General features: G+C 38.3%; 1 protein-coding gene across 1 annotated transcript in view; it reads right to left on the reverse strand.

Annotated features, from left to right (window-relative positions):
• The window catches only part of IL23R (interleukin 23 receptor), a 61,213-nt gene that overhangs the window by 24,195 nt on the left and 10,601 nt on the right, over positions 1-26,417 (reverse strand). Inside the window, exons 3-6 of the mRNA XM_068966136.1 lie at positions 25,043-25,166; positions 12,837-12,997; positions 8,059-8,204; positions 1,817-1,973 (exon numbers count right to left, since the gene is read on the reverse strand). Coding sequence (XP_068822237.1) covers positions 1,817-1,973; positions 8,059-8,204; positions 12,837-12,997; positions 25,043-25,166 — 588 coding nt within the window. The remainder of the gene's footprint in view (positions 1-1,816; positions 1,974-8,058; positions 8,205-12,836; positions 12,998-25,042; positions 25,167-26,417) is intronic.

Raw genomic sequence — 26,417 nt, forward strand, 5'->3', positions numbered from 1 at the left:
CTCCACATAGCCAGAACTCCTCATATAATTTATAGTTCACCCTCTTTATTTTTGGTTCCACTGTATCCTGTTCTGCACTGTGAGTTCAATCCACCACAGATTGTGTAGTGCTCTATTATTTATTGAAAAATATCTATGTATAAGTGAATCCACCCAGTTCAAACCCATGTTGTTAAAGAGTCAACTGTAATTAGTTAAAGAAAGAAATCAATGAGATTGCTAAGGGCTGGTGGTAAGAAAACTTGTATTCTGCTTTAACTGCTCTTTACTCACTAGCAAGGAAACAAATCATGCTTCAGTTTCCTCGTTTGTAAAATGATGCCAATTTCACTATTAAATTTGTCTGATGTAAAGGTCAAACACACTTATGTATACTATAATAAACGGTAAGAAAATGTTAATTATCAATTTGAATAATCTTGCTAAGCAATTCTAGATTTCATTAAAATAACTGGATTATCTACTAAATTCTGACATTCTAAAATGGTACCAAAAGTCCTAGGAATTTTAACAATATCAATTTAAGTTGGAATACCTTAAATTAAAAACTTACTTAAAAAAAAGAGAGAGAACTGATAACCCATATTGCAAATGATTCCCTTAATAATGTGTACATAGAGGGCACCAAAAGAACTTTTTAACCTTATCTTTGGCTCTATGGCTCCCTCTACTTACTTGGTAGTCATTAATATTTACAATGTATGTCAAAGTGCTTTGAAAACATAAAATAATTCCAAGATGTTATATTATGTAAGAATGACATTAACAATGCTGTGATTACAAATAAATCCTTCAGTTCTGAAAAGAACATTTTAAATCTAGTGTGTAAGCTACCGACAGTACAGAAACATCTTCCAGATAAAGACTGGGACCAGCATGGAGTATGTTGACAATTATAATAGGTTCATTTTATTATTTACTTACAATTAAAAATAAAATCTTAGCCAAATAGACTTTATTTCTTAATTTTTTTTGGAGGATTGTGCTTGCAACTTGTGGGATCTTAGTTCCCCAACCAGATGAATTTATGCCCTTGGCAATGAAAGAGCAGAGTCCTAGCCACCGGACCAACCGGGAATTCCCTGGCTAAGCTTTTACAGAATAATGTTTAAGTGACTAGAAAATAAACAGAATAATATTAAGAGCAGAAAAATATCTAAAAATAAACAATAGCTCAGCTAGGTTATACTGAGAAGAGAATTAAAAAATCTCATGTTGAAGTGTTTTAATTTTTTGTGTTTACTTTGCATATAGTAAGTAATCAATCTTTATTGAATAATTTTGTTTCTCCTAAGGAGAATATATTTTATCAGAATGGCCTAAATAGTGTACTGTAACTCTTACTAAACTCTTTTTTAAAACAAGGGTTAGGGGGATTACATGCCTGACAGTTACCCAGGATATTTGACAGCCCCCATCCCCTCTACCTCAGATCATGGACTCAGACACTCTGGGAGCAGCCACAGTGAACATGCATACTAAACAAGCACCCCCAGCTGGTTGTTACATCTTGAAATATTTGAGAACCATTACATAAATTGTAGTCAGCCTTAACAAAATCAAAGCAAAATAACAATTTAAATGTTATCACCTGCCCTAGTCAGTTTTGGTGATGGATAGGGAAGCCTGGCGTGCTGCAGTCCATGGGGGTTGCAAAGAGTTGGACACGACTGAGCAACTGAACTTAACTGACCTGCCCTAGAATAGTTCTGTCAATTTAGATAGAAATCAGGGAGGAAAAAAAAAAAAGATAAACTTGGAAGAGAGACAAAAGTCAAAAGAAAAGCCGAAGAGATAAATATAGAAATACACTCACCTATTTCAGGAGTTTTATGAAAAAAGGGTGAACTCCAGGGCTGCCAGTACCTTTTACCTGTTTCTTGACATCTCACTTGAAATACATACGTAGCATTTGGCTGCAAGTAGAATTCTGACTGTTGCTTATATGTAAAATTGGTATCAAATTCTTTAACCTAAAATAGATCAATAACCATAGTGAAGTACCATAAAGAAATGATGCAGTAGGCTTTTAAAACAAACAATTATTAGTAGAAACATATGGGGACATATTATGTTCCAGACCCTTCTCAACCCTGGGGAAACAGAAATAGAATACTTTGTATAAAAGATAGTCATAAATAATCAAATACATGTTATTTAACCTTAAAAGTCAAATACACATTGCTTAGTGTTTGACAACTCTCTCAAGCTTTTAAATCTCAAGAAATTCCAGCATGTAATATACTCTTAATTTTGACCCAGCTGATTTTAATAGGATAGGAGGAGGGGAGACCTGATAGCTACTGTTTGAATTCAGTCCTTCTTCCCTTCCCCATCTGTCTGTCTGTTCCTGTCTCTTTGCAGTTGGGTATTTAGATCAATAATTCTTTCTGAATGATGAAATAATTTCACTTGCTAATGATGACTTTTAGAAAAAATTGCCTACAAACTAAGCTGTTCAATTGGTGCTTATTGCAGATCTATGCATTCTATAAGGATATGTATGAAAACAAAACATTTAAGATCGTTGAACTGTGAAAATCCAATGGAAGATAAGCAAAAAAAAAAAAATAGCTGAGGGATTAATTTAAAAGTCATGTTTCTGGGGTGCTACAACCTGCCATAAAATATAATGAAAAAGGATCCCCAGACAAGCTGGTTCAGAAGGGAGAGAGAAACCAAGGTACTCACACAGCACATTAGTGTGTTGTAATAAGTGGATCTACTGGAAAACAGTGAGGCACAATTGAAAGGTAAGCATGAAAAAAGTCTAGAAAAGCATTTATTTATTAACAGCAACTGGAAGAAAGCAGTGACCATGAAAGAGAAAGTTAAAACTATCACGATTAAAACACACAAACATGTACACACACACAAAACAGGGTATTCACATCATTTAAAGATTCTCCTGTTAAAACCCACTCTTAATATGTCTTAAAACTTGTAATACATTTAAATTGTAAAAATTATATAAAGGTCTGTTTTGGGACATCATGTTCCCTGAAAGATATCATTCCGAGTTTCCATAAGCCACATTTTTACCCATGGCTCCTGAAATTTTCTGCTCTTTTAAATTTGAGTAGAGGCCCCTGGGCTCTCCTGAGATACAGGATAGATTTGACTAGTGCCAAAAGTTTAGCTCCCATATGCACTATTCTCCCGTATGTCTCTTGCCATTATATTTGTAGACAAGTCCTCTAAGAAGAGAAATACCCTAAAGTTACAGCCAGAATTCTAAAATAGAAAAAATTTTATGGAACTGTTAAAAGTTGTTTCTGCTAAGAAACAAACCAGGTGACTCTTTAGGGCCTTGCAAGCTCAAGATGGTACTTCAAAATAATACTTTCAGAGGCTAAAATAGGCGTTGAGAGAGAGTTGGGCTTAACTGTGTTCCTATGCAGAGGGTATGATCTCAAGTGCCAGAAATATAACTTCATTTTTATAGCAGCTAATTTCTTTTTAAAGCCTCAGTTCTCAAGGTGGGAGGCCTGGGAACTTAATCATTTTGAGGTACTGCTTTTCTTAGGGTTACACCTAAGTTTCTGGGAGCATCCTTGGGTGAAGGGAAGACTCTCACCCTATTCAGCGTTCTATAAACTAACTGCCTCTGACCCCCCAGCCTGGAGCATGGCACAGGCTGAGGGTTCCTGCTCATTAAACATCTGAGTCTAAACGTTTTTTGTTCTTCCCCTGTACCAACCCATTTCCTCCTCTCTCAGCTCAGAAGCCTCTTTTTTTCCCATATTTATTTATTTTCGGTTGTGCTGGGCCTTCGTTCCTGGATGGGCTTTTCTGTCGCTGGGGTGCGCGGGTGCTACTGTCTAGCTGCCGTGTGCAGGTTTCTCGCTGCAGCAGCTTCTCTTGTTGCAAAGCATGGGCTCCAGCACATGTGGGCTTCAGTAGTTGTGGCGTGTGGACTCAGTAGTTGCAGTTCCTGGGCTTTAGACACAAGATCAGTAGTTGTGGCACACGGGCTTAGTTGCTCTGAGGCATGTGGGATCCTCTTGAACCAGGGGTCGAACCCAAGCCTCCTGCATTGGCAGGTGGATTCTTTACCACTGAGCCCCCAGGGAAGCCCTTGGAGCCTTTAGCTAGTGTTTGGTATGAGAGGGAAGGGGGTTGGGGATTGGGAAATCTAGTTGTGACTAATCATATGTTCTTTTTTGTTTTGGTTTTTTGAACTTTTTATTTTGTGTTGGGGTATAACTGATTAACAGTAGTTGTGATAGTCTCAGGTGAGCAGCGAAGGGACTCAGGCATACATATACATGTATCCATTCTCCCCCAAACTCTCCTCCCATACAGGCTTCCACGTAACATTGAGCAGGGTTCCATGTGCTATACAATAGGTACTGGTTGGTGGCAAATCACATGTTCTTACAAGTTTTCTGTCCTATACAAGCACTTACACTTTTGAAATGTGAAGGCCAAGGATTTGACCCTTTGCTATCTGCCCATTGTTCTATTAGCTATTCCAAGAAAACAGTGGATGCCTGGTTTTGGGCAGCCTAGGACTAAGAAGGGTTTTTACATTTTTTTAATGGTTGAAAGAAAGTCCAAAGAAGACTATTTTGATGATGCATGGAAATGTGTGCATAAGTAAATTTTACTGGTGTGCAACAATGTCCATTTATTTACATATTTTCTACGGCTGCTTTCATGCTATAAATACAGAGTTGAATAGCTGAGAAAGAGATCTTATGGCCTGAAAAGCCTAAATTGTTTACTATTTGGCCCTTGAATAAAAAGTTTGCCAATACCCTGATCTAGCTTCATCAGAGACTTGAGTCACAATTAATTCACTTACTTGAACTTATAGTCAAGATTTCCCTACTTTACTGTCACTGCTCTTGGCACCATTAAAGGCAGATAATCATACTAATAGTTGATGTGTCCAAATATTATCTGTGTGAAGTAGACATTATAAATATCAATGCAAATACAAAAATGATTATGGAACAGCCCTGTCTTCCAGGGGCTCACAGTTAAAAGATGAGGAAATACACATGTAAACTGAGCAAATACTCCTGAGATATGGGTGCATAGGAGTGTGCAAAGATTGCCATTGAGAATTGTGAGCTCAAATTTTTATGCAAGTTTAAGGTGTCAGGAAGACAGCTGATGAAGGTAACCAAAGCAGATATTCTCCCCATGGCATCAGCCTTGCAGGTTCACCTGAAGGACTGGCTAATACCTTATAATATGTATGCAGCTTAGCTAAAAACAGGTGAAAATATCCTCAATGCACTGATTCTGATTTTCAGGTGGGCATCTTTGGCTCAGCCACACCTGCTGTGTGGCTCTCCTGGAGGTTAAGATGAAGAGTGGCAGTAACAAACAGCATTTACTGAACATTAACTATATTCCAGGTTGTGGGCTAGCTTCTCTCGTCATTTAATCATCCCCACAACCATATGAAGAAAGGCATGGCAATCCACTCCAGTATTCTTTCAGGAGAATCCCGTGGACAAAGGAGACTGGTGGGCTTCAGTCCATAGGGTTGCAAAGAGCTGGGCATGACTAAAGTGACTCAGCATGCATGCTCACATAGCATGCACAACCATATGAGGTGGGTGTTTACCTTAGTCTTCTTTTAAGTGTGGCAGTAATGAGACTCAGAGAAGCTAAGGAACTTGCCCAAGGTTGTATCTAGAAAGTGTCATAGCCCGCTTTGAACTCTAGACCCTGTGCACTTAGCCACAAGGCTTTCTGTGTAACTGCCCACCACTTTGAAGTAAAGAACTTCCTTCCAGCAATTATCTGATGGAGGCAGAGCTGAGGTGGAAGGGCAAATCCGTAGTCCTTTGTATCTGCCTATTCTTCATGACTCTCATTTCCCGTCTCCTTACAAGGAGGTAACGGTAACATTTTATGCATGATCCAGATGAAATTGATGGGTAACACATGTGGAAAACAAAGCTTCATTCTGGCTGTTACCAACTGGACTTGGGTCATCTCTGTGAATGGTTACATTTGGAGAAATTATGGTAAAAAGGATAGGATACAGATTTTGGATTGAAACCGGTTCCTTCATTTTCCAAAAGTTTTTTGTGCCCAAAGTAATGTAGCATCTGTAAGAGGTACTTAGTTACCGTACTAATACTGTAAGCTTGGAGAACCTGGCTTAAGCTCTTTCAAGCCCTATGTCTTCATTTCTGTGATGGAGCTGAGACTACCTATCACTAAAGATTGTGATAGAGATTAAATGAGGTAACAAATATTCTTTCAGCTCCTTCATTTGCCTGCTTCTGATAAAGAGAATATTTTGAGGAGTTCAAATTTACCTCTAAGTTACCAAGTTTCACAGTGGCACATGAAGCACCACCAGGGGGAGCAGAGAACAAAAGTTTCAACCAAAAAACGGTTTCTGAAAATCTATTACAAGATACTGATACTATAGCACCTTTCTATTTCCTAGGCATTCTTATAGCTTATTACTTCCTCCTACTTGTGCCAAATAAGGGAATTTCATATTCTTATATCATCCTATGACCATGACGCTACCCATGTGTGTGTTCACAGTCACTTCAGTCATGTCCTACTCTCTGCGACCCTATGGACTGGACTGTAGCCCACCAGGCTCCTCTGTCCATGGGGATTCTCAGGCAAGAATACTGAAGTGGGTTGCCATGCCCTCCTCCAGGGGATCTTCCCAACCCAGGGATCGAACCCAGGTGTCTTATTAGAGTAAAGCCTCACTCACTCAAAGTCTAAGATGAGAATTTCATTTGGGTTGTTTTCTAATTTACCTAAATTCCACATATGCAAAAGATTGGCTGTGAATTTTTTTTTATTTTGCTCATGCCAGGCTTTATGCTTGGAGTTGCTGTGAACACAAATGCCATAATTATGTAGTTAAGGAATCCAGCAGGATCTTTATTTGGGTATTTACCAAGTGATGCAGAACATGGACTTGCATCAAAGTGTAATCTAAACAACTAAAATGTCACATTTCTCATTTAAATGAACAAGGGTAAATAAGCAAGTTGGCATTGGGGATTTAGAGTAGTTGTTAGAGTATGTGGTAAAGTTAGTATAGTTTTACCCTCATTTTTTTGACACTACCTAAACATACTGCTTTCTAAAGCAAAGCAAAAGTTCATTCATGTTCATAATGATGAAGGCTTTGGAGTCATGCTAATCATCAGAGAATAAATGTGTATCATTTCACTTAACTCCCTGAAAACTGACAAATTAATATGTGATACATAACTCATAATTAAGCAAATCCATAAACTCCATTCCCTAATTATTTTGACTAAACTAGCAGCTACAGTCAATGGGGTTGCAAAGAGTCTGACATGACAGCATGTGCACGTGCGCGTGTGTGCACACACACACACACACACACACACAAATGGCAGTTTATTGTACCTGAAAGTAATAAAATGGCATTTCTTTTCAAATACACCAAAATTGGTACTTTTTCCTCAGATTATTGTTCCCCTATAATTCAAAATAGTGAGCTTTTATTATAGTGGTCACAGGTGCTGCCATGTGATACGATTTTTATTAATGAAACTTGCACCTGTGCCTCTCCTAAGACACTAACTTGCTAACTTACTGCTGGTGTTTAAGGATGATTGATTTGCCTAGACATTCACTTTTTTTTACCTTATGCTCATTTAAAACTAATATAGTAATAAATCTTACATTTTGAATTGTGCATTTTTTCATTTAAAAAGAGATACCCATAAATCTGAAGCTCTTTTTGAACAAATTGTATTTTCCTGAATGCCTGGTAAATTTCAGCATAGAATACTTACATTTATATTCATAATCACTGATATAAATTTCACCCTGAGACACTGAATTATAAGTAGCTAAATAGATGAATCCCTCCTAGTTGGACATTTGTCTATTTACTGGTTTACAAAAGGCAAGGGACCTTTTCAGAAAACTCACCTCTTTATTTGGAAGCATCATTATTAAAACTAGAGTAGTTTGAATATCACACAAACAGTCAGATAAAAACATGTAAAATAGATCATTGGTCATTGATTTGGCTGGCTTTTCTTTTACTCACTTACATGTAAAAGGAAAGTAAATTTAGCTTACATTCCAAGTTTGGTTTGTTGTAGCTTTGTATCTCATTTCACAGGAAACTTTTTCAATTGATGTTTGACTATTCCAGTGGATTACAGTCTTGGACACTGTAGTATTTATATCCTCAGCCCTGGAAATAATGGATGCAGAAGGTATCACTAGAAAAAAACATAAACAGAAATCCAGTAACTTAAAACTGCTTAGGAAGAAATTGGTATTTTTTTCATCAATATATAGACATGTTAAAACTCAAAGAGCTAAACAAAAAAACTCATGATCTAATTAATAATTAATGAAATTGTTCTTTTCTAATTTATTATGTAGGAGAAAACTGCTGTTATTAATTAAAATTCCATTCCACCCATTCTCCATTTCTTTTAAATGGAACTTTAACAGTCTTGTCTTTTCCCACCTCATGCTGCCTTATATTCCTAACTCATGAAATCTGAAGCCTGGCCTATTAACAAAAGAGTATAAAAAAGAGGTAAAGAAGATATCTCTTCTTTCTTGTGTATGTTTAGGGAGAAATTATGATTTGCATCCAAAATTTAGCTCAGAGAATAAGATTTGGCAAAATGTTGAGTTGAGATCTTTCACAATTGTATTGTTATTCTCCTGTGTCATAGGGAAACTTGTACAAATATTTGCTCACTTGTTTTGTTAGCTATTAAAGTAAATCTATACTTATAACTTGAACAAAGTGTCTCATAAGACTCTAAGATTTTATAAATTATTGCTGTGTTGTGTGATTATGATTTTCAAAGAAAAAGAAAGTGAAGTTGCTCAGTCATGTCCAACTCTTTGAGACCCATAGACTGCAGCCTGCCAGACTCCTCTGTCCATGGGTTTTCCAGGCGAGAATACTGGAGTGGGTTGCCATTTCCTTCTCCAGAGGATCTTCCTGACCCAGGGATCAAACCCATGTCTCCTGCATTGCAGGCAGACTCTTTACCGTCTGAGCCACCAGGGAAGATCAAAAGGAAACTAAAATTTTCCATTGATTTTCAAAAGGAAACCGAAATTCTAATGGTTAATCTTACTATTTTTCATACTAGGAGTCATGGTGTACCTGGAATCTCTATATTTCCAATCTGCAAATTATTGTAAATTTGTTCGGTCTGAATAGAATACAATCATTGGCATTTCCCATTTCTCCTATATGCATAATAGAACAATGAAAACCTATGACTTTGTTAGATGTATTTATTTTGGGATTGGCTAAAAAGTTCATTCAGGGTTTTCTGTACAATGGTACAAACTCTTGGGCCAATCCAATACTGATTTAACAAATCAGTGTGCTTTTAGGGGCCATTATTACAACTTAATATTCTCTATGAATAACTTTCCTTTTATTCTAAGTTATAAAGTATTCTTTGGGAAAAATTATTGTTTTATTTTCAATGAATAATAAAGTTATGTGCACAGATACATTATTTATAGAAAAACAGAAAAATTAAAGATTTGCTTTCTAGTAACACTGACCTAAAATAAAATCCTTGGGTTTAACCTAGCATGGTGATTTAGTTGCTCAGTCGTGTGTGACTCTTTGTGACCCCATGGACTGTAGCCCACCAGGCTTCTCTATCCATGGAATTCTCCAGGCAAGAACACTGGAGTTGGTTGCCATTTCCTTCTCCATAACCTAGCATAGAATATAAGTAATAGTAGTAGAATTAATCTAATTAAAGAACTTACAGTACTAAACTTTTACCATCTGAATTCCATAGTTGATTTCCTTTTTCTATTTTAAGCTCCTTGTAATAAGAATCAGAATTCAGAGATTTCTAGAGTCAGGGAAGTGGATCTCTAGGGCTCTGAAACCATTTGCGAATACTTAAGCCCCCCTCAAGGCTATAAATTACGCCCCATCTCTGAGTATAGCCTGCTACAAATATAACAACACAAGAATTGTGAGATCTTTTTCCAGAAAGAAATATTCTGGGGAGGAAGAAAAACTTTTCTTAGTCCTATCAGAAATGCAGATAGAACGGTAAGTGTGGTTAAGGTAGAGGCTTAGCACAGAGCAAATCAATACAAGAGAGATCTAAGGCTTCAGGTTTGCATGAGCTTATATTTGTCAAGTAATTATAAAATATATACTTGACCATTAGTTTGTTATACAAGACTCAAAATGTTGAATTTTTTCTATCATTGCTTACATTTCAAACATTTCCATCTGATCTTACTTGGTGTTTTTTTTTTTTTTTAATGTCAGTTCCATCATAAATGCTGTATCTTTCGTTTCCACTTAAATTGAAATAAAGAACCATATTATAGTTGTCTGGTATCTTTCTAACAATATGTATTTACTTATAATTATTCACTGGTGAGAACTATTGTTCAAAATGGCAGCCAGAAGGCATTGCATTTTCTTTATTGAAACTCATTTCTCTATAAGAGAAGTTTAAGCATTTCTTTCACATGTCATTTTGGCAGTGTTTCTACACTGTTAACTCAGTCCTGCCTTTCAGCATACCTCCCTAATTTAATTAAAGCCCAATCCCATAGCTGTTGTGTGGAAATTACTCCCAGGAGAGTCCTCTGCTTCAGTTTCATAGAACAGTTAATTTATCTAATTTGCAGTGTCTCATTCTTAAAGTGCCATAAATCAACATAGCACATCCAGTAAGAATCTAGGGGCTCTGTTGGGAGGGGCCTCCTACATTGTCAACCTGTGTTTTTCAATCTGAGTTTCTTAGAATCCATTTTGAGAGACTGAGAAAGGAGGAGGAGGGGGTGGATGTGCAGAAACTCCAAACAAGAGGCTCCCTGGTTTAGTGTGAAAAGATTTGAAGGTGACAGTCAGAGGAGAGTTTGGAAGGCGGGGGTGATGGTTAACTACAGCAAGTGAGCAAGTCTGAGATGAAATCTGGCTCTCCTTCTTACTAGCTATGTGGTTTGAGGAAATTATTTTATCTCTTTCTTTGTCTAAAAAATGGGCATAATGGTATCATATATGATTATTTCCAGAATTAAGTGTAATGTGCACGTTAATTGCCTGGAACACTATAGGTGTTTAGCAAATAGATACACTAAGATTGTAATAACAATGATAATAATAGCAGTAATACTACTAATGTTAATCTATTTCCTAATATTGAATACTGCCAAAATGATACTGAACGTGATAGCTTTTAACCATTATTAAGCCATTGAGGAGAACCTGTTTTTAGGGCTTCCCAGGTAGCTCAGCAGGTAAAGAATCTGCTTGCAATGCAGGAGATGCAAGAGAGACGGGTTTGATTCCTGGGATGCAGATACCCTGGAGGAGGGCATGACACTCCAGTATTCTAGCCTGGAGAATCCCATGGATGGAGGAGCCTGGCAGGCTACGGTCCATAGGGTCACAAAGAGTCGGACACAACTGAAGCAACTGAGCACGCACATACTATGACTGTATACTACCTCAAAATGTAAACTTACAAAAACATGTAGATCATGGTCCAAAGAACTATAACTCCAAGAATATACAATGCAGTGGAGTTACTATTCATCTCCATAGTTAGCAGTGTTTGTTTTCAAAGCCAATATTCATAGCCTAAGGATAGATTTTTAGACCAATCCTGTTATCATAGTTGAGACATCGAGATATTAGTTCCAACAGAAGACCCCAGTAGTCCCCAAAGGATACTCATGCTGTATCCTGAGGGGCGCCACATCCCCTAAATCGTTAATCAGCAGGAAAGTTGTCACACACATTGCAATGTGCTTTTAAACAAAGACAGGTTAGGAGTTGAGGATCCTGGAACTAGAAGCTTCCTAGCTCTGCAGCCTCAACTTGCCTCATGCTTGGTTTCCTCATGTATAAATTACATTATCTTCTACAAAATAGGTTTGTCATAAGGATTAAACAAGATAATGTATGTAAAAGCAGTTAGTGCTGAAGAAGTGTGCCATAAGTGTTTGCTACTGAAATTATCTTTAATAATAAAAAACAGGGCTAACTGGCACTAGAATCTGCAACGAGAAGGGGATTCACACTTGGTGCTCTTTGGCTGAACTCTGGCTTTAGGATTAGAATGTAGATGTAAAAGGCTCAAGGGCAATTACTTTTTGGAATTTATCTTAAGGAGAAAAACAACTACTATGTAAAAATTCAGCCTAAAAGTTGTCCATAGCAGTATAATTTATGATGGTGAAAAACTGAGAACAGTAATAAGGGATAATTAAAGATTTTAATTAAAAATAAGCTTGTAGATTAAATTAATAGAAATATTTATTCTATATTGTAATTTTTTTAAAAGGCAAGTTCTAAAATACCTGATTCAAAAAATATTAACATTTTAATCTGGCTAGTATACACAAAGATGTCTATATAATTCTCCACAATTTTCTATGTTTTTTGTAGAACTTTTCAAACAAAAACGTAACTTTAAAAATAGCGTAATATAGCAGTATACTGTAATTCTCACAACATAAAACTCATCAGACTTTATTATAATCCTTATTCATTTCCATCATCCCCAGTAGATTGCAAGCAAGTACCTTCGTCTGTCTTATTTTCCCTAGCCCTGAGAACTATGCTTGAACATAAGAAATTCTCAATAAATATTGTGAAAAGACACAATTCTATTGTGTAGAAATAAGACTGAAAGGATATATAAAACAAAGGCAGCCTCACTTATCTTTGACTTGTCTCAGACAGCGGGTTATGGGTAATGCTTATTTTCTTTATCATGATTTTTTGGGACCTTTAGGGGAACTCCTTTCAGATCTTGACTTCATTTGATTAGGTCAGTGCAAATTAGTTGTTTATTTGTAAAGACATTACAGAATTTTTTATTCTTTACCTATATCGTCCAGATGAATTTGTAGTTGTTTTGACTTTTCCGTGCCCAGTACATTTGAAGCTTGGACCCAAACCAAATACTTCTTTCCCTTTTGCAATGAATCAGTGGAGATGTTAATGTAACTTGAAGTGAGATATTCTTGCTCTTCTTCTGTCTCTAAACTTAACAAAAAGAGAAAGATTATGATCACCAGTTATGTTGAAGAAATTATTCCTCAATTTTTTGATGCTGTCTTTTTAGCTTGCTTACAGAATGCACTTTCACTTTAAAATGAATCAAAATTTGTTTCAGTTTTGAAAACATAATCAAGACCATCCAGGGTCATGGTGTGACTTTCATGGGCCCTAAGCACCTTTACCTTCATAAACCCCTTTTGCAAGTAAGATTAAAAAGTTTGTATATGTGTAGGTATGTTTTTCATATATATATAATGTTTATATTTATATATATATTGTGTATATATATATATAATGTTTATATTTATATATATATTGTGTATATATATATATAATGTTTATATTTATATATATATTGTGTATATATATATATGCAAGCTCCAGCCCATGGGGTCACAAAAAGTCATGAATGAGCAACTGAGCATGCATGAGCACTTATATGTATATATATATATATAAATTATGTTTTACAACTGTTGATACAAAAGTAAATATATTAATGTCACATGTTAAAACACTTTCTTTGGCCTAATGGTTCATTTTTTTCTTGTGATTTCAAGTGAAATTAAACATTTTCATAGACTTCTGAAGGTATGGCAGGCCCTGGGTGTGCCTATTGTGCCTCTTTGGGGAAGTCAGCACTGGACATGGTTTGAACTAAGTGAGCTCCCTCTGGGGAGGGGCATTGCATAGGAGTTCCATGCAAAGGCTTTGTAATAAGGAATGCTAACTTTTGTGTTAAATAAGTATTCAAATGTGAAAATAAGATAATGGCAACTGTGTAAGTAGTAAGTAGGGCATCTTTGAATATTTTTCAGTTAGAGAAAACCACATACATGTTCTTAATTGGTTTGTGGCTAATTCTTTCATCACACATATTGAGACCACAAGTCAAAATGGAAATGTATTCTCAGACCGACATTAACTATAGCTACTAGGTAATTTAATTCTTCTTTTAAAGTCTACCCTCATATTAGCACCTAGACCACAAAGCACTATTTTAGATGAAAAATCCAATCAAAATGACTGACTAAACTTTAGGACAGTTTTTGCATACAACTGTATAGTACAAAGTTTCAAAACGTCTTCTGTGTTTTTCCTGTGCTAATTAATATATATAGCAGATTATTTGTTGAAGGGGAATTAGTATGATTTATATTTTTCTGAAGTTTCCATTGCACCTAGTCGTCGCTGCAGTTAATAGATTTTCTGTAAACACTGCTGATTTATGGTGATAATGATAAATAGTATCTTTTAATCATTCATTCAAAAGTTATTTAACATTTAACACCCACTATATTCTAAGCACTACTTTAGACACTGGAGCTACCATAATGAACAGAAAAGGTAAAGTCTCAACCTTTGTAGAGCACACAAATACATATATAATATGTCTTGTGTTGATAAACATTCAGAGGGAAAAAGGAAGGGGGTTAGGAAATGCTAGGATTAAGGGTGAGGGGGGATCTTTTTAGGGAGGAAGATAAGGGAAGACATGTCTGAGAATCTGAGAAGGTAGTACTGGAGCAGAACAGAATCAAGAATTATGCCTTTCCGGTGGAAGCACATTGTAGGTGATGTGCAAAGGTCCTGAGGCACGTCCTTGTCTGTCCTGTTCAAGAACAGTAAGGAGGTCATTAAGGTTTGATAGACTGAAGGAGATGGGAAGGGATGAGATCAGAGAGTCCTAGATGAGAGGAGATTTATAAGGCACTGTAACGTCACTAGAGCCGTGGAAGGATCTCTGAGCGAAACGGGAGACTGAACAGAGGAGTGACATCTGAGATGTGTGTGTGAAAAGGATTACTCTGACTATTTGAGAATAATAGACTGTAGCAGGGCAAAGGCGGAGGCTAGAGCACCCGTTTACTAACCCAGGTGAGAGATGACGTGGCTTGGACGAGACATTGAAAAGTTAGTTTTTTAAAGATAGGTGCAATAAGTTTTTCTGTCAGTTGAATGGGGGCATAGTAGAAAGAAATCCAGGAGGACTCCAGTGATTTTAATTTGAATATTGCAAAGGATGGAGTTGTTATTTACTGAGATAGGGAACGTGAGTCTGAGGAGAGGGAACTTAGTATTTGGTTTTAAAAATATTAGCTTTTGGACATTAAGAGGAAACACTGAGTATGAAGTTAGGTAAAATTTGGCTGCAATTCAAGAGAGATATGGAAATATGGACTGGAGATACAGATTAGGGCGTTTTATACCATAAATTTTGTTGAGATCTTTTAGATAATGAATGTAGATAAATATAGTAAGACGTCCTAGGACAGAGCTCTGGATCACTATTCAGTTTAGTTCAGTCACTCAGTCGTGTCTGACTATTTGCGACCCCATGAACCACAGCACGCCAGACTTCCCTGTCCACCACCAACTCCTGGAGTCCACCCAAACCCATGTCTGTTGAGTTGATGATGCCATCCAACCATCTCATCCTCTGTCATCCCCTTCTCCTCCTGCCCTCAATCTTTCCCAGCATCAGGGTCTTTGCAAATGAGTCAGCTCTTCTCATCAAGTGGCCAAAGTATTGGAGTTTCAGCTTCAACATCAGTCCTTCCAATGAACAGCCAGGACTGATCTCCTTTAGGATGGACCGGTTGGATCTCCTTGCAGTCCAAGGGACTCTCAAGAGTATTCTCCAATACCACAGTTCAAAAGCATCAATTCTTTGGCATTCAGCTTTCTTTATAGTCCAACTCTCACATCCATACATGACTATTGGAAAAACCATAGCCTTGACTAAACGGACCTTTGTTGACAAAGTAATGTTTCTGCTTTTTAATATGCTGTCTAGATTGGTCGTAACTTTCCTTCCAAGGAGTAAGTGTCTTTTAATTTCATGGCTGCAATCACCATCTGCAGTGATTTTGGAGCCACCAAAAAAATAAAGTCAGCCACTGTTTCCCCATCTATTTGCCATGAAGTGATGGGACCGGATGCCATGATCTTCGTTTTCTGAATGTTGAGCTTTAAGCCAACTTTTTCACTCTCCTCTTACACTTTCATTAAGAGGCTCTTTAGTTCCTCTTTACTTTCTGCAAGAAGGGTGGTGTGATCTGCCTATCTGAGGGTATTGATATTACTTTACTAGCATAAAGGAGAATTGGCAAAAGAAACTGAGAAAAAGCATCCAGGAAGAACCAAAAGGGAGTGCTGTCCTGGAAGATCAAAGAAGTAAGTAAAAAGTTAAGTTAAATGTTCTTGATAGTAAATCTGCTGCTGCTGCTGCTGCTGTGTCACTTCAGTCGTGTCCGACTCTGTGCAACCCCATAGACGGCAGCCCACCAGGCTCCCCCGTCTCTGGGATTCTCCAGGCAAGAACACTGGAGTGGGTTGTCATTGTCTTCTCCAATGCATGAAAGTGAAAAGTGAAAGTGAAGTCGCTCAGTCGTGTCTGACTCTTAGCGACCCCATGGACTGCAGCCTGCCAGGCTCCTCCGTCCATGGGATTTTCCAGGCAAGAGTACTGGAATGGGGTGCCATTGCCTTCTCTGGATAGTAAATCTACCCTTCCTCAAAAGGAAGGTCGGAATTGAGGATAAACTGCTACATCTGGCAATGGGGACGTCATTAGCAACACTGATCAGACCTGGAAGTGGAGGGCAAAAGCTTGGCAAGATTAAAGCGAGGATGGAAAGAGAGGAAGTAGAGGTGGAAAGGAGAAGGCACTGGCACCCACTCCAGTGCTCTTGCCTGGAAAATCCCAGGGACGGAGGAGCCTGCTGGGCTGCCGTCCATGGGGCTGCAGAGAGTCAGACACGACTGAAGCGACTTAGCAGCAGCAGCAGAAGTGGAAAGTATGAACAGCTCTTTTTGAAGAGTTTACCATATGAAGGAGCAGAAAAATAAATTAGTGGAAGGGGGTGCCTAGGGAAGGCAGACGCTACAGCATTTTGAAAGCTGATGAGGAGATCCAGTAAAGATAGAAAAGGTGATGATACAGAAGAAAGGAAGGAATATTGTTGGAGCTTTGTCCTCTAGCAGGCAGACAGAGAAAGATCTAGTCTATAGGTGAGAGCTGGCCTCAGGGCAGTGGTCGCTCATCCACAGTAATAGAAGGGAAGACCAAGTGTGGGGTACAGATGCCAGTGTATCAGCAGGTGAGGGAGGTCGTGGTATTTCTCATTACGCTTATTTTCTCAATGAAATAGGAAGTTAGTCATCAACAGAGAGGAAGAAGGGGGAGAAGATGTTGGAAACCAGAGATGAAACAGTAACAAAATAATTGCCTGGTTAGTGGGGGAATGACTTGACCAGTGAAGTGCCACAGGACTACTGGGTAGCTATCTGGGCTCAGCTGAAGTGAGCGATCCTGAATATAAAGTAATATCAGTCAGTAAATTTGTATTTGTCCCCAGCCACAATTAGCTCTCCAAGCACTGATGTAGAACCAGTGAGCAGATGGATTTTAATATATGAACTGATTTTTAAGTCCCAAAAGAACTCAGTAGAAATATAACATCACAGCCTTAAATATATTTGGAATTATATCTACGAACTCTGTCTGGCTATTATGAATATGAATATGGAGAGAAACATGTGGCAAAAGCAAGCAGGTCTTATGAAGTAGAAGAGTAGCAATTGATTTTAGGGGTCTTATTAAAACTAAAAGACCCTATTGGTCTTGCGTGGTACCTGAAAATATACTATTGGTGTTTTTCTAAATAGTTTATAAACTTGTCATGCACAGAGATGTTGTCTATTTTTTAAAAGTTTTCTAGCATTTAACATAGTTCCAAGAAGGCATGAAATTCTAAATAAGTATTTGTTAAATTGACTTGAATAAAATAGAATGAAGGGCCATCACGCACTCATTTTCATTCAACAAGTATTTACTGAGTACCATGACAGATATTGCAAGAGCTTCCATGATAAAGAAAGAACGTATTTACATGAAGCTGTTGAGGGTAACAGGACAACAGTAAGCAGGGAAGGAGGAAACAGACAGAGCTGGACTCCATCTTAGGCCAGGCTGTGAACATCAGGCTACACGGATGGTCACCCTCCCAAAGGACTCTGAACTTTGTGCCTGGCGTCTATAGAAATGGCATACCAATGGAAAATCAGACCCCCGGATAAAAGAGCCTCAGGACTTGTACTTGGACTCCCCGTTGCCTAAAAGAATATGCTAATTATCTCTGTAACAGAACAAAGTCGTAAATTGCATTATGTTTATCAGGATATGACCACAATCCTATTGATAAATGTCCAATGTTTATCTAGTCTTGTGACACATGAACCATGGGCTAACTTTGATCGTATCTCTCTTTTACCTTGTCCAGACTAGTTTCTAGGAATTTGGAGAGGTGGGTTTGAGCAAGTACACTTAGGGTATATAAGGTTTTCACAAAAAATGGTCGGGGTCCTTGGCTAAGAGGAGACTCTGCCTTGGGCCTGCCGGTGTAATAAACTGCACTCCGCTATCTGCACTGTCCTTCTGAGTGAGTTTGTTTCCCTGAACGGGTGGCTACAACAGTAGATGCTTAATAGCAGAGGGTTTTTTGTTTGTTTGTTTGATTTTTTTTTTTTCCTGTCACCACCCATTGGTGCAATACTTAGCAAAATACAAAGGGGTTGAGAAGGGTATGTGAAAGGTCATGTTTGTGGGGTCACCACAGAAGTCCTGTGCAGAAAGAAGATTCTTGAAACAACATAGACACAATTCCTCTGCTTTACAACTTCAACCCCACACCATCTGGGGGCCCTGATGGCCCCAGTGCTCCCATGGAGCGAATGCCATCTTTCTGCCACTGTGGAAACAAGTAGGTGGGCTGAGGTGAAATGCCTCTCTCTGTACATGATTTTACTGGAAAATAGAACCACAGGAGTTGGAAGTGAAACTTTGCAAGTGCTGATATCTATGCAACTGCCAAAGTAGAAAATACCCTGAGAACTCAGGGTTCTGAGTTCTCAGGGTATTAAAAAGAAGAACCTTTTTAAATCTGATACTACCTCAACCAGAAAATTCATTATAAGTCATCTTTTTCCTAGGGGGGAAAGGTCTTAATCATTAGTTAGAAATGGATTTCTGTAATTTTTTTCAGTTCATGGATGTGTTTTTAATTAATTGTAAGATGAACAGATGTCTGTTTTCTTTTCCAACTTGTATGTGGTTACAGGAGCTCATTCTTTGAATTTGCTAGAGGAATATAATGGCAACCCACTCTAATACTCTTGCCTGGAAAATTCCATGGATGGAGGAGCCTGGTAGGCTGCAGTCCATGGGGTCGCTAGGAGTCGGACACGACTGAGCAACTTCACTTTCACTTTTCACTTTCATGCATTGGAGAAGAAAATGGCAACCCGCTCCAGTGTTCTTGCCTGGAGAATCCCAGGGATGGGGGAGCCTGGTGAGCTGTCGTCTATGGGGTCACACAGAGACGGGCACGACTGAAGCGACTTAGCAGCAGCAGTAGCAGCATATTCATTTTTATGCTATCACTTCACATCCTTTATGTCCTTTTTAAGATACAATAAAACTCCACTGATCGGGGCTCAATTTATTTAGAATTTGGGTTAGATTTGCCTAAGCTTGGCTATAATTTACTCTCCGTTTCAGAACAGACAGTGAAAAAAATATCTTTTTCATATATAGGACCTTGTGTTATTATTATTCAACTTGATTGCGAAGGGAGGATACAGGAAATGTCCACTTCTAGTTATGAGAATGATCACTTGACACATGTTTATTGAGCATTTTCTAGATGCCAGGCCTCATCCCAGGCTAAAGAAATATAGCAGCAAACAAAGCAAGCAAAAATTCTTGCCCACATTGAGTTTATGTTTCTAGTTTGAATGACTTTAAAATGAGTGACTTTACTATTGATGTATGTACACCAGCTTGAAAATTAGTCTTACTTATTAGACCACATTTGACATTCCTTCTAGATAGTCATCTGTCTAAAGTTATTGTTACTTGAAAAGAAAGTAAATAAAGTTATTGCTTACGATAGCCTGTAAATGATCATTTTTATGGCTTTACATTCATCTTCTCTCCCAAATCAGTCAGGTTTTGATTTTAGAATGAATCAAAAAAGTCTAGAGAGTCAGTCTTGAGTTTCACTGTAATGTTCTAACACTCTAACATCATCTTTTTGTCAATTTCTAAGTATTTCCTATTTGTGAGCCTTTTCTTATAATTTTCTTTCTTACAAGTTTTATAATACTTAGTTTTGTATTACCTATACTCATTTCTCAGGAGGCTAGGGTTTAGCAAAGCTAAACAAATTTTCCAAGGTCACTCAGCTAGCAACTGTGGCAGAGACTGTTAGATTACTGAACAGCATCCACCGTACTCCTCTCCTGGGTTCCCATCCAGATAGAGCAGATGTGTAATTCAATTCTGGCCGATGAGATGCAAGTAGAAGTCAGTGGGAGAATTTCCTTTTCCCTTCACTACTTTCCTGCCTGAAACTTGGATGAGAAGCCTAGATGTGCAGCATCCAAGGACTAGGGTCAATGCTCTAAAGACTGCAAAGAAGAAAGATAGAAAGAGCCTGGGTCCTTGGAGTACAATTGAATTAACACACTAGCTCTGCACTGCCTACCACCAATGACTTGATATAAATAAAGCCTTGTCTGTTTGGGTCATTGCACTTGGGTTTTCAGATATTTGTACCATTAAAGTCTTCTAACTGATAAGTCTGCGAACTGGAAATCAAACATTGAAGTCTAAAGCTTCTGCTCTTTCCAATGGATATTTCTGACATTTTACTCTTTAATAAACCTAGTCTTTAGACCTTCAAAGTGACTTCTTGAGTACCGAGAACAATTTCAGTCCTCATAACTACTGTAAGTAAACCCTCACTTGATAAAGTAGACATGTCCCTCAAAAACCACCATGTATAAATAATTTAGACATATATAATTGGCAATGCATTAATGGCTTTTAAAGAGATATATAATAGTCTTATAAAATTGTGAGAACATTTTAATGATACTATATAGGAAATTATGGGTGGTTGACAAGTGTTTTTTAAGAAACACATTTTTTCAAATTGTGTTATGTCTATTTCAAGTTTACCACACAGTCTCATTGCTAGGAATCTGAGAAGGCATATTAGCAAGATTTGAGAGAAGTAACTATACTCACTATGGTGACAATAATCAACAAGATAATAGCAAATATTGACAAGAATGTGGGGAGGTTGGAATCCTAGATGGGAATGTAACGGTGTGGCTTCTTTTTTAAAATAATTTTTTTAATTAACTAATTTATTTTAATTGGAGTATAATTACTTTCCAATGTTGTAGGGGTTTTTGCTATACGTCTACATGAATGAGCCATGGGTGCACATATGTCCCCCATCCTGAACTCCCCTGATGTGACTTCTTTAGAAAACTGTATGGCAGTATAAAAATGGGCAGAAGACCTGAATAGACATTTTTCCAGAGAAGATATACAAGTAATCAACAGGCACATGAGTAAATGCTCAACATTGCTAGTCATTGTGTGCATGCTCAGTCGCTAAGTCGTGTCTGACTCTGCGATCTCATGAACTGTAGCCCACCAGGCTCTTCTGTCCAGTGGATTTCCCAGGCAAGAATACCAGAGTGGGTTGCCATTTCCTTCAAGGGGTCTTCCTAACCCAGGGATCGAGATTGCATCTCCTGCATTGGCAGGCAGATTCTTTACCACGGAGCCACCTGGGAAGCCCAATGCTAATAATTAGAGAAATGCAATTCAAAACAATAATGACAGGGAATGCCCTGTGGTGATTCCTTGGTTAGGAATCCACAGTCTCTGCTAAGGGCCTGGGTTCGATCCCAGCACAGAGAACTAAAACCCCAAAAGCTACATGGCAAGATCAAAAAAGCCCAACAGCTCTCCCTTCCACCAAATACCAATGATATATCACACCTGTCAGAATGGTTATTACCAAAAACTCTACAAGTAACAAATGTTGGCAAGGATATGAGTAAAAGGAAACCTTAGTATACTGTTGGTGGGATTGAAAATTGGTGTAGCCATTATAGAAAACAGTATGGAGTTTCCTCAAAACACTAAAACTAACATCATTCAGGAATTCCACTGCTGAATATATATTGAAAGAAAATGAAAACACTCATTCAAAAAGAGACATGCATCCTGATGTCCATATATATACAATGGAATATTATTCAGACATAAAAAAGAATGAAATTATGCTATTTGTAACAGTGTGGTTGGACCTAGAGAGTATTATGCTCAGTGAAATAAGTCAGACAAAGAGAAATCTCTATTTTCATTTATATGCAGAATCTAAAACAAATGTATATGACAAAAAAAGAGATAGACTCACAGATATAGAAATCAAACTAGTGGTTACCAGTGGGGAGAGGAGAGAGGGAAGGGGCAAGATAGGGGTATGAGATTAAGATACAAACTATTATCTATAACATAAATAGACATCAAAATATGTTGTATAGCATAGGGAAATATAGTGATTATTTTGTAATGACTTTAAATGGAGTATGACCTATAAAAATATTGAATCATTATGTGGTACACCTGAAACTAACAAAATATTATAAATAAGCTATACTTCAATTAAAAAAAACAGTGTGGCAGTTCCTCAAAAGTTTAAACTGACTTAGCATATGACCTCACCTTCATGGATCACAGCCTTGTTGTGGCAAAGGGGCTTGCGTAACTCATTGAAGCAATGAGCCATGCAACGGAGGGCCATGTAAGACAGACAGGTCATAGTGAAGAGTTCTGACAAAACCTGGCCCACTGGAGTAGGGAATAGCAAACCACTCCAGTGTTCTTGCCTTGAGAACATATGAACAGTACGATAAAGCAAAAAGGTATGGTATAGGAAGATGAGCCTGCCAGGTCAGTAGGTGCCCAATATGCTACTGAGGAAGGGCAGAAAAGTAGCTCCAGAAAGAATGAAGAGATTGGACCAAAGCGGAAACCATGCTCAGTTGTGCACGTGTCTGGTGGTGAAAGTGAAATCCGATGCTGTAAAAAACGATATTGCATAAGAGTTGAAATTTTAGATCCATGAATCAAGGTAAATTGGACATGGTCAAGCAGGAGATGACAAGAGTGAACACCGACATTTTAGGAATCAGTGAACTAAAATCAACAGGAATGGCAAATTTAATTCAGATGACAATTATTTCTACTACTGTGAGCAAGAACACCTTAGGAGAAATGGAGTAGCCCTCATAGTCAACAAAAGAGTTCAAAATGCAGTATTTGGATGCAGTCTCAAAAACAACAGAATGATCTCAGTTCATTTGCAAGGCAAACCATTCAACATCACAGTAATCCAAGTCTATGCCCCAAGCACTAATACCAAAGAAGCTGAAGTTGAATGGTTATATGAAGGCCTACAAGACCTTCTGGAACTAACACCAAAAAGAGATGTCCTTTTCATCATAGGGGCCTGTAATGCAAAAGTAACAAGTCAAAAGATACCTGAAGTAATAGGCAAGTTTGGCCTTGGAGTACAAAATGAAGCAGGGCAAAGGCTAGCAGAGTTTTGCCAAGAGAACACACTGGTCATAGCAAACACCCTCTTCCAACAACACAAGAGATAACTCTACACATGGACATCACCTAACGGTCAATACTGGAATCAGACTAATTATATTATTTATAGCTGAAGATGGAGAAACTCTATACAGTCTGTAAAAACAAGACCAGGAGCTGACTGTCATATCATCAGGCTCATATCATCAGTTCCTTATGGCAAAATTCAGGCTTAAATTGAAGAAAGTAGGGAAAATCCCTAGACCATTTAAATATGACCTAAATCAAATCCCTTATGGTTATACAGTAGAGGTGATAAATAGAGTCGAGGGATTAGATATGGTAGACAGAGTGCCTGAAGAACTATGGATAGAGGTTCGTGACATTGTACACAAGTTCAGTTCAGTCACTCAGTCGTGTCCGACTCTTTGTGACCTCATGAATCACAGCACGCCAGGCCTCCCTGTCCATCACCACTTCCCAGAGTTTATTACTTTCATTCAATTATTGATTTCAGTTTTAAAGCTGAAAGTCCTGTGTCCTGATAGCTCCCAAGCCAGGGAAGATGGTTGGTATATATAGACACCAAATTTAAGATTTGGGATTCATTATTAATGCTATCTTCCATGAATTTAGTGCTAACTCTGGATCTGGTATTACTTTGCTGACAAAGTCAAAGGTACGGTTTTTCCATATGTGGAATATGGATGTGAGAGTTGGACTATAAAGAAAGCTGAATGCCAGAGAATTGATGCTTTTGAACTGTGGTGTTGGAGAAGACTCTCGAGAGTCTCTTTCACTGCAAGGAGATCCAACCAGTCCATCCTAAAGGAAATCAGTCTTGAATACTCATTGGAAGGACTGATGCTGAAGCAGAAACTCAAATACTTTGGCAACCTGATGCAAAGAACTGACTCATTGCAAAAGACCCTGATGCTGGGAAAGATTGAAGGCAGGAGGAGAAGGGGAAGACAGAGGATGAGATGGTTGGATGGCATCACCAACTCAATAGACATGAGTTTGAGCAAGTTCTGGCAGTTGGTGATGGACAGGGAAGCCTGGCATGCTGCAGTACATGGGGTCGCAGAGTCAGACACGACTGAGCGACTGAACTGTACTGATGGACCTGGCATGGTGATTCACACTTTAAAAGTCAAATTCCACTTAAACAGAATTAACCTATCCATTAGGTTCTATTTTCAAGCCTATTTTAAAGATAAAGAAATGACAATTTGGAGAGTTTAAGTGCCTAAAGCCTAGAAGGAGAAGAGAGCTGAGATTCAAGCAAAGATCCTTTTAAAACTGTGCTGTATCAGATTAGGTCCTTGCCCAGTCACCTCCAATGAGTAAAAACAGCATAAAGATTATGGAACATATTACCTCACAGGGTGAAAATATCAATGGCCTGAAAAGTGTTTTGGTGGATTCCTGGATCAACATTAGGGAGTTGGGGATAGTAAAGATGCATTTAACATTTGAGGCAGATTTCTTGGATCCCTGCTGGAGGCACAGCACTGGCTGAACTGGAGTGGAATTGCTCAGGACAGACTGAGGAGGGAACCTACCTCTTCACGTACACCACATACTTTGTGTCCATGTAGGTGGGCCTCCCAGCGTTCCAGGTACAAGTCATGTTGCCTGAATATTCATAAATGACACAGGTTACTTTGTCAGGTACATCTGGTGGATCTGCAACAAAATATATCACTTAGGAGCCACCACAGAAACATCAAGGTTTTTTATAGTTAGCTGATAATCATTCCATTTTATTTGGAAAACCAGGTCAATCGGCACTTGCCCCATTCCACCCCTTCCAGCTCACATTTCAGCCCATTTTGCCCTGAAACGTTGCTGCTTTCCTTCACATACTTTGCTATATTCCCTCTTTGGGGATACTAAGGTGATCAAGTTCCTCCCATCCAAAAGAATTCCGCCCCGAATTCTCTTCCCTCAGCTGTCAGTATATCTTTCTCCTTTTCACAATAGCTTTTTTCTTTTTTAAAGTCCATTCTGAGCGACTGAATAGAACTGAACTGAACTGATACTGGTCTTTTTCCTCAGTTCCCATATACTTTTGAACCCCAAACAATCAAGATTCAGACCCACAATTCCACCAAAAAACCACTGTTGTTAAGGTCATCAATGACTTTCTAATCCACAAATCCCATGATTTCTTTATGGTCATCATTGAGCTTGAATCTGCAGAATTTGCTATTTTGGTCTTTCCCACCTTGAAATCCAACCAGTCCATTCTAAAGGAGATCAGTCATGGGTGTTCATTGGAAGGACTGATGCTAAAGCTGAAACTCCAATACTTTGGCCACCTCATGTGAAGAGTTGACTCATTGGAAAAGACTCTGATGCTGGGAGGGATTGGGGGCAGGAGGAGAAGGGGACAGCAGAGCATGAGATGGCTGGATGGCATCACCGACTCGATGGATATGAGTTTGAGTGAACTCCAGGATTTGGTGATGGACAGGGAGGCCTGACATGCTGCGATTCATGGGGTTGCAAAGAGTCGGACACGACTGAGCGACTGAACTGAATTGAACTGAACCTTGAAATCTCTCCGCCTTTTGGCTGTTGTGAAAGTGCTCTCCATGTTTACCCTCTACTCTAGCATTCCAATGTAAGGGGAGCAGGTTTGATCCTGGGTCAGGGAACTAAGATCCCACATGCCTCAGGGTGAGGCCAGAAAGAAAAAAAAGTTTGATAGTCATACATACATACTCAACCTTTAAAAGAAAGGAAATTCTGACCCTTGCTACAACATAGATGAACCTCGAAGACATTATGCTAAATAAAATAAGCCAGCCACAAAAGGATAAACACTATATGACTCTATTTATAGGAGATGTCTAGAACAGTTGAACTCACAGAGACTGAAAGTAGAATGGTGGTGGCCAAGGGTTGAGGAGTTGGGAGAAATGAAGGGTTGTT

This window comes from Capricornis sumatraensis, chromosome 2 (genome assembly GCF_032405125.1).
Source record: "Capricornis sumatraensis isolate serow.1 chromosome 2, serow.2, whole genome shotgun sequence".
Taxonomy (NCBI): Eukaryota; Metazoa; Chordata; class Mammalia; order Artiodactyla; family Bovidae; genus Capricornis; species Capricornis sumatraensis.